The sequence below is a fragment of the Liolophura sinensis genome, chromosome 13, assembly GCF_032854445.1.
Source record: "Liolophura sinensis isolate JHLJ2023 chromosome 13, CUHK_Ljap_v2, whole genome shotgun sequence".
Lineage (NCBI taxonomy): Eukaryota > Metazoa > Mollusca > Polyplacophora > Chitonida > Chitonidae > Liolophura > Liolophura sinensis.
Window position 1 is genome coordinate 27569003 of NC_088307.1, and position 8976 is coordinate 27577978.

Consider the following 8976-nt stretch of genomic DNA (forward strand, 5'->3'; position numbering starts at 1 on the left):
GTGGTTGCGGAGGATTGTGTTGTGTTAAGTTTTGTAAGGGAGGCGTGATGGTTATGGAGGATTGTGTTGTGTTAAGTTTAGTGAGAGAGGCAATGGTGGTTGCGGTGGACTCTGTGGTGTTAAATTGTGTAAGGGAGTCAGTGGTTGTTGCGGAGGATTGTGTGATGTTAAGTTTTGTAAGGGAGATGTGGTGGTTGCGGAGGATAGTGTTGTATTAGGTTTTGTAAGGGAGACGTAGTGGTTGTGGAGGATTCTGTTGTGTTAAGTTTTGTAATGGAGAAAATAGTGGTTGTGGTGGGCTTGTGTTGTGTGCAGTGCGGTCAGGGGGACAATGGTGGTTGTGGGTGCCTGTGCTGTGTAAAGCGTTGTCATGGAGACAGTGTTGACTATGGGCGCTTCTTTTGTGTGAAGTTTTTTGTGTAAGGTCGCTAGGACAATGGCGGTGTTGTGTAAAGTATTGTCACGGAGGTAATGGTGGTTTTAGGTGCTTGTGTTGTGTGAAGTTTTTGTCAGAGAGACAATCTTGGTTCCGTGAGCTTGTTTTTTGTGTTAAGTGCTGTTATGCAGACAATGGTAATTTTAGGGTTAGTGCTGAGTGAAGTGTTGTCAGCGAGACAACGGTGATTGTGGGTGATTGTGTTGTGTGGAGTTTGGTAAGAAGACAATTGTAGTTATGCGCGCATATGCTATGTAAAGTGTTGTCAGGGAGACAATTTTGGTTGTGGGCGGCTTGTGTTGTGTGGAGTTTGGTAAGAGGACAATGGTAGTTATGGGCGCTTGTGTTGTGTGGAGTTTGGTAAGAGGACAATGGTAGTTATGGGCGCGTATGTTATGTAAAATGTTGTCGGGGAGACAATGCACTGTCCCTCAGCCACCACTGTCTCCATTTCAGCTCTTCAAACAACCCAAGCCTCCTCCCCATCCGCCCCAAGATCCACCTTTGTCTCCCTGAGAACACTTCACACACCACAAGCCCCCAAAATCACCATTATCTCCCTGACAATACTTTACACATCACACAACAATACAATGGTGGTTGTGCGTGCTTGTGTTGTGTGAAGTGTTCTCAAGGAGACAATGGTGGTTGTGGAGACTACTGTTGTGTGAAGTGTTGCTCTGAAGATAATGGTGGTTGTAAAGGCTTGTGTTGTGTGAAGTGTTGTCTTTAAGACAACAATGGTTTTGTGGGTTTGTGCTGTTTGAAGTGTTGTCAGGAAGAAAATGATGGTTGTACGGGTTTGTGTTGTGTGAAGTGCAGTCAGAAAGACAATGATGGTTGTGTGGGTTTGTGTTGATTGAAGTGCTGTCAGGAAGACAACAATGGTTGTGTAGGTTTGTTTTGTTTGAAGTGCTGTCAAGAAGGCAATGATGATTGTGTGGGTTTGTGTTGTGTGAAGTGCTGTCAGGAAGACAATGATGGTTGTGTGGCTTTGCGTTGTGTGAAGTGCAGTCAGGAAGACAATGATGATTATGAGGGTTTGTGTTGTGTGAAGTGCTGTCAGGAAGACAACAATGGTTGTGTGGGTTTATGTTGTGTGAAGTGCTGTCAGATAGACATTGGTGGTTGTGTGGGTTTGTGTTGTGTGAAGTGCTGATAAGAAGACAATGGTGGTTGTGTGGGTTTGTGTTGTGTGAAGTGCTGTTAAGAAGACTATGATGGTTGCGTGGGTTTGTGTTGTGTAAAATGTTGACGGGAAGACAACAATTGTTGTATGGGTTTGTGTTGTGTGAAGTGTTGTCAGATAGACGTTGGTGGTTGTGTGGGTTTGTGTTTTGTAAAGTGCTGTCAGGAAGACGTTGGTGGTTGTGGGTGCTTGTGTTGTGTGAAGTGCTGTCAGGAAGACGTTGGTGGTTGTGTGGGTTTGTGTTGTGTGACTTGCTGTCAGGAAGACATTGGTGGTTGTGGGTGCTTGTGTTGTGTGAAGTGCTGTCAGGAAGACGTTGGTGGTTGTGTTGGTTTGTATTGTGTGACTTGCTGTCAGGAAAACATTGGTGGTTTTGGTTGCCTGTGTTGTGTGAACTGCTGTCAGGAAGACGTTGGTGGTTGTGCGGGTTTGTGTTGTGTGACTTGCTGTCAGGAAGACATTGTTGGTTGTGTGAGATTGTGTTGTGTGAAGTGCTGTCAGGAAGACGTTGGTGGTTGTGTGGGTTTGTGTTGTGTGACTTGCTGTCAGGAAGACATTGGTGGTTGTGTGGGGTTTGTGTTGTGTGAAGAGCTGTCAGGAAGACATTGGTGGTTGTGGGTGTTTCCTCATCATGATAATATCATCCATGTCCAAAGGCTCCAAATTGAGACTATTAAATCGTGTTTAGAATTAATTCTACCGGTAATTTAAAGCTGATAAAAATACCAAAGAGCTTTAAGATATATTAAATGAGTTGAGTTGTAGGTGGCTGCAAAAACGAATATTCTGATGAATTTGTACCTATATGCGTCACAAAGCCACAATTACCAATTTTGGGATTCTGTACAATCTAGTGAACCGTCTTCAAAATTTAAAAATCGATCTTTAGATGACTCAAATTAACTTTGTAAAAAATGTGGTGGGATGTTGCACTGAGTTGTTTTCATGCATCGTGCGCACCAAAATCTGGTCGTGAGTCTTCTTACAGTTCTGAAATTCCAGCTCTGTAGATAAACTAATATCACACCTGCGTATTTTACCCCAAATGTCCATTTGTCCTCTGCCTTTGAGATATTTTTACGTTAAGTGGCGGTTCACGAAGTCTTTTGTTTTCATACCAAACCGTTTCTCTGCCCCCTGGTGAAATTCCTTTCACTGAAGTTTCAATCTCTTGTAACAGTACCAACTCACGTGCTGGTGAACAATGCGGAAACATATCAGAAGCAACATCGGACAGGAGAAATGCTAAGTTGTTTACCAAAATCGAACAACAGCGGGGACATTGTGAATAATACTGATACTAAGTGGGTAGACAATATATCCACTAAGTCAACAATGGCCAGAAAACCATATGGTGCATTCCGATGGTGTATAAATGCCACAGGTATTTCCACCGACAAATCATTCTCGTAGAGAACATCACAGAATCAAGATGGTTTCCGGACTGCTCTTCTGTTGCCTTCTAGCCATTACGGCGGGTAAGTTTACCTTTTCAAATGGCTGTAGTAATTTGTCTATTCCGTTGACGTTTCACCTTGTAGCGGCATTCGGGATCATGTCTGTAACCAGAATTTTGTCGAGAAAATCAAATGGTGTTTATGGCAAACCCATGTGGCTTGAAAGATGTATGACTAACCTTGTGGCACAAAAAGTCATAGACTAAACCAGCTGACTGGAGTTTCGAACCCGGGACCTCCTTCATCAAGTACTGGACGTTCCACACTGAGCCCATACAGTATCTTTTCTGATTAATCTATATTTTAAAACGGTTCATTTATTGCTCGAGGGGTCTGAGTGCAAGAGGACTTTGACTTTCTTCCTAGATACCGCTACTGTTGCAAATGTGTGCTTGTTTTCTGTATATTTCTTTTTCGAGATCCTTTTTAGAACACTTTTTAACAACTTAATTATTGTTTGTTAATTTTATGCCAAAAACATTAAAAAGGCAATGTTTTGGTTACAATGCGGAAACATATCTTGTTCCATTTATTCCACTTGTTCTGTATAGACAGAGTGTTAGGGAGTGTGTAATTTGCTACCATCACATTTACATGAACTGTTAGAACAAAGTCCTAACTGAAGAAAATATACAGAAGGCTGTATTTCACCCGTAATACATGTGACCATTTGCCATGGGTCAAATTGTCGTCGCTTCTCTTGTTTTTATGCTGTATTCTTTTATACTTGAATGGCATTGTATATTAAAATTTATAAGAATACAACAATTTGAGTAATTCTAGCCCAGTGACCTCTAATTGCAACTAACATCAATGTCTGTTGTTTTATCTAATTTCCCTAGGGCATATTTCTAGGGGCTGTTTACGTTGCTGCTCTTTAAGCATATACATGAACAGTTAGAATAAAACTCTAACTGAGATAAATTGACAGGAAACCGTATTTCACCACTATCACGTGTGACCTTTGCCAACAATCACACTGTTGTCAATGCTCTGGTTTTACTCTCTGTGTTGTTGTGTTATATATTATATTTTTTTCATATCTAACCCTGTTTTAATTTTAACAACTTACAACAATTTAACAACTGACGCGAGTCTCGGTGTTCATGGGTCGAATGCTTTATTTAGTCACATTCGGCTCGCCACCATACATGGAAAATGAGCAGCTTCCTTACCTGGCAACACTTGATGCAACACAAGACTCCACAGCCATCAGTCACTGAGACAATACTGTACATGACTTTCATTTTGTCTTCACAGCTAACCCCGTCCGTCTGGATAATGACACAGCGCCTTACCAGATCCACGGCGTTCAGGACATCGTTAATGGGTTTGATTCCAAGTACGGAGATTTTAACTCCATTCTCTCCCTGCAAAGATCTGGCTACCCCGTGTGCGGCGCTACGCTGATCAGCGCAACCAGGGCGATCACTGCAGCGCATTGTCTAAATGATGTGAGTAAATCATACGTAAAGCACTACAGTATTATAGAATATAAGAAGCAAACAACCACTGATATACACTGTCTGTCCATAATGGACCAAATTCGTCAACAACATTTTCTCGATTGAAGAGACCAGTTTTGATTGCATTTTTTAGAATGGCTATGTAAACGGATCCAGAGACTAGTCATGACTTTAAAGAACCCATTAGACATCTTGACCAGAGGGGTATACTGTTATAATATAATACAAAGCTATCCTCTTGCCTGTGGAATATCAGTCAACAGTGGTTGATTCAAAGTGATACGAGGTTGACTCAAGTTTGATGTTAATTAATTAATACTTAATACCTAAATACCTAAATACCTAAATACTATGGGTTATGAGTATGAATAGCTTGTGCAATGAGTGAGAAATGAGAAATTCTTGATTTTCCTAAACTAAAGATCTCGTCCTAATTATTGACCAATCAGGACAAATTCGATATTTCTATAGATCCTGCAGCTAAAAACTTTTTAATAATCTCTTACAGGTTTTATTAGCTATTTCTGTTGACTTGTTGCTCTGCAAACTGGTTTAACGTTGTGCTTTTACTGAAATTCCAGAGTAGATCCTACACAGTCCAAGCTGGACAACTCCACTTTGATCAGACAAGTGGGTATGAAGTGAGCAGATCAGTTACCCAATTTATCAAGGTATGAACATATGAGGTTGATATATATGGCCTAATACCTGAAGGAAACTGTTCCCCAGAAGCTTCCTTGGCCTAATGGAGCACAATGAAGCCTATCCGGTCGTGTACGGGAAGGTCTGACAGCAGCCCGCGGATGGTCGTAGGTTTCTCCCGGGTTATGTCCCGTTTCCTCCCACCATAATGCTGGCCGTCGCCATACATGTTATATATTCTTGACTACGACGTAAAACATCAATCAAATGCATAAATAAATCTCAACATCTTTATTGGTCGAAGATGACTGTAAGTAGAGCAATAAAATAGTCGTTAACGTGTAGGTCCACGATAGTTCAAATCAATGTACAATACGTGTAAGTTGATGTCCGAAAAGTTTTTATTCACTGGATTCAGCGACTTAAAACACTCATATCCAAATATTTCATCGGTGTCATTTGGATGTAGATCAAAATTTTGTGACTTGTCTGAATGTGACATGCTTTGTTTTATCAAGGTTCATCAATTAGTGTAGTTATTACTGTTAGACAGTTGAAAAGGATGGAGTCATTCACCAATAAAAGTAAAGTTCTTGTTGAAGTAAACTTCGTAAAAAAAAAAACGAAAAACAACACAAAAAGGAAGTCATAACTTTTAAAATTATGTGGAAAACTTCTCGACTGAATACAACTAATCTAATGTTTCAGCATCCACAGTTTCAACGACATAACTACGGGAAAAATGACATTGCAATCCTGAAGTTTGACGCTATTCCATTAGGAACATACGTGCAGCCTATTGCGATGGTCACTGATGCGGACGGAGATCTGACAGACAAGTTATGCTGGATTGCTGGTTGGGGAAGAACTTCCGGTGAGGGCTGCCTATGAGGTTAAAACATACAGATTACACCAGCAACAAACAAGGCCGTAATGCTGGCTGCGGTCGTATAAGTGAAATATTCTTGAGTTCTTGAGTGAAACACCAATGAAAGAAATAAATAAACAAGCAAAGCTTGGCGCCCAGTATTTAATATGGAAGAGGATAGGCTGAGAGGCAATGTTCAGGATGCATGCACTCCGCCATTCCCAATGGCTGTGAGTTGCTATAGTAGTTAAACAATTTTTATACAATTTTTTCCATTTTGGTTTACTTCACGCTAGATAGAGTGGACTTTAGACAAATATCCATGTTAACCTGTAGTTTTTGTGTGTTATGTTCATTGTCAGTTTCATCATTCACTAGGTACCGCTCAAGCTGGATCGCGAAAACTGAAGTTCTCTGATATAAAAGTAATGCAGAACAACGATTGCAGCAATTATTGGGATGGCATTACTGACACGAACATTTGTCTGGAATATTTCAAGTACAAAGTATCCGCGTGTAAGGTAAGTTCTTATTTGTCCTCTTTACAAACTGAAATCTGTAACAGTTTTGCCACGGAGATTCAATGTTGTATTCAAATTACAGTCGGCTTTTAGAAAGAGTAATTAACAGGAATTAAAAGGATGTATTCATGTAGGCGTATATAGCTTATTGATATGTAAAAAACTGTTACAGGGTGACAGCGGCGGTCCGTTAACCTGTCTACTACCCGACGGAGAGAAGTTCGCTGGGGTCACCTCCTGGGGGCACAGCGGCTGTCCTGGAACAAAACCCAGTGTATACACCCGGGTCTCTAAATACCAAGATTGGATCGCCCAGAACATCTAACCAGTCATCGAATGTTTACTTTTCGATGTAATCATCCGTGATTTTAACAAATAAAAGAAGAACTCAGCAAGAAGTTAAGACGTGCGAGTTAATTAGTGAGTGAATAGAGATATACTTTACGATATTAATGAAGAGTTTTCGTATTGCGTTGGTAATGGCTTGATGGTCGCTACATTGGCCCAGTGCCGATTTGATTTGTTTATTTCCTTGCTTTCCGACATAAGAATAAAACAGCACCCCACTGAAATAAAGAATGAAATCAAACAAGAAACCGAAGTAAGATGTATGAACTCATCTAGTGTAGTGATCTAGTTGTAGCGTCCACCATCGTGATCCGGGTTTTAGGCAGACTGAAAAAACTACATGTAATGCCTTTGTTATTTTCACTCTGCACTTGTCATTTGAGGGAGAAACGAAGGACTGATCCTCTATTGTATGTAAACTTATTTGATTTATTGGTAAGTTTACTCCGTGGTTAAGAGTCCTTCATTAATAAGAAACCAGAATTCTCAGAGGAAACAATCGTGAGTCTTGACAATTTTCCTGACTTTAGACTGCAGGCGAGACAGTTAAAGCTGAACTCAGTCACGTGACACCAGTGACAAATAGTCTCATGTGAGCCGAGTCTTAGGTTGAGCTCCGCACTCCCCGGCACACACACATAAACCTTAGGTGTAATAAGAACAGTGTCAGATATCGTGGCTAGAGTCTATGGGAAAGTGTTCAGAACGACCACACCGAGACGGTACTTCTATGTAAGAGCTACAACAGCATATTACGGTCATGGGAAAACAAGAATGAAAGGATTTTATTATATATCCCTGATTACCTCACTGTCCATACGTATCTGAGACCCTGCTGTCTTTTGAGAGTGCGTCGAATGGATAGATTTGAATGGTCTGTCCTGCAGAGTGTAGAGTGTGAGGAGCAAAGGACAGGAAACCATCGATACAGTGTCATCATTCACAACGCTGTGAGACCGAAGTTAACAAACACGTAATCTATGGTCTTAATAACTGGCACGAAGTCGATCAATGAGTTAGCTTGTGGGTGAGACATTAAAGGGTATGAAAGGAGAAAACTACAAAAAGAAAGTCTTGGAGAATGTTATCTTGGATATTTATTCCTCTATTAAGTGTGTAAAGATGGTGCTCAGGAAATTTTCTGGCGATCAGGTCTGTTGATGAAAACCGGTGTATCCGGATTAAACCATCGACATATGGCAAGTCACTGACGAACATTCCCAAGTGTGGTTTCAGATATTTACAGCGTATTGGTGACAGACAGACGGTCTCCAATGACCGTTAAACTGCTAAGATGGCCACACGTGGGTCGTCGACCGCCAGCTGTCACTGAAGAAAATTAGTCCGAACCTTGCCAATGCGCGTTGGTTTATTCTGGGCAATCGGTAGCCCCAGTGGCCAAGGTGGTTAGCGTGTCAGCTGGGCGCTGGGTGAAAATGTCTGGCAGTAACCTGCAGATGGCCATTGGTTCTCCCAGGCTCTGCATGGTTTCCTGTCACCATAATGCTGGCCTCCGACGAATTAGTTAAATATTCTTGAGTACGGCGTAAAACATCCATTAAATAAACAAATAAATAAATATTCCCGGCAATCGAATTTCCTCCATCCATAATAATGACCACCATCGCAGAATTACTCAGAATTCCTGCTCATGGATTAAACAACAGTCCAATGGCTATGCTCTTTCACATTACATCTGGTTTTTATAGTATCCTAGAACCTTTACAAACAGGACAACTCAAACTGAGACGCCTTCCGTATCGTCCCATGTCTCTAGTTCTACATGCAACGGAACTTATGTTACCCAAAACTGTGTCGTTAAAGCTAAATTCGGAATTCATTTTTTCATATATTTGATAGGTTTTTTGCACCGACCACAAAAATATTTCTCTTGTATGACCGCGGCCAGCATTGTGGCCGTGGAGGAAGCAAACCGGGCAGAGCCAGAGGGAACCACGACCATCCACAGATGTTATGATCAGCTTGGGTCGTGCAAGGCGTGAGGTGACAAAATCAAGAAGGCAAGTTATTCAGTGCAGCTAATGAGGT

At 41.2% G+C, this 8976-nt stretch overlaps 1 protein-coding gene across 1 annotated transcript; it reads left to right on the forward strand.

Annotated features, from left to right (window-relative positions):
- Positions 1 to 3057: 3057 nt before the first annotated feature.
- LOC135481029 (chymotrypsinogen B-like) lies at positions 3058 to 6904 on the forward strand. Its single transcript, XM_064760960.1, has 5 exons — positions 3058 to 3103; positions 4343 to 4536; positions 5899 to 6064; positions 6437 to 6579; positions 6752 to 6904. The coding sequence occupies exons 1-5, from the start codon at positions 3058 to 3060 to the stop codon at positions 6902 to 6904; spliced, it is 702 nt and encodes a 233-aa protein (XP_064617030.1).
- Positions 6905 to 8976: the final 2072 nt, after the last annotated feature.

Bases quoted from the DNA above. Each gene is read 5' to 3' on its own strand.
- LOC135481029 (XM_064760960.1), top strand. From the start codon at position 3,058: ATGGTTTCCGGACTGCTCTTCTGTTGCCTTCTAGCCATTACGGCGG. The intron at 3,104-4,342 runs GTAAGTTTACCT...TTGTCTTCACAG, and splicing joins CCTTCTAGCCATTACGGCGG to CTAACCCCGTCCGTCTGGAT. The intron at 6,065-6,436 runs GTGAGGGCTGCC...ATCATTCACTAG, and splicing joins TGGTTGGGGAAGAACTTCCG to GTACCGCTCAAGCTGGATCG.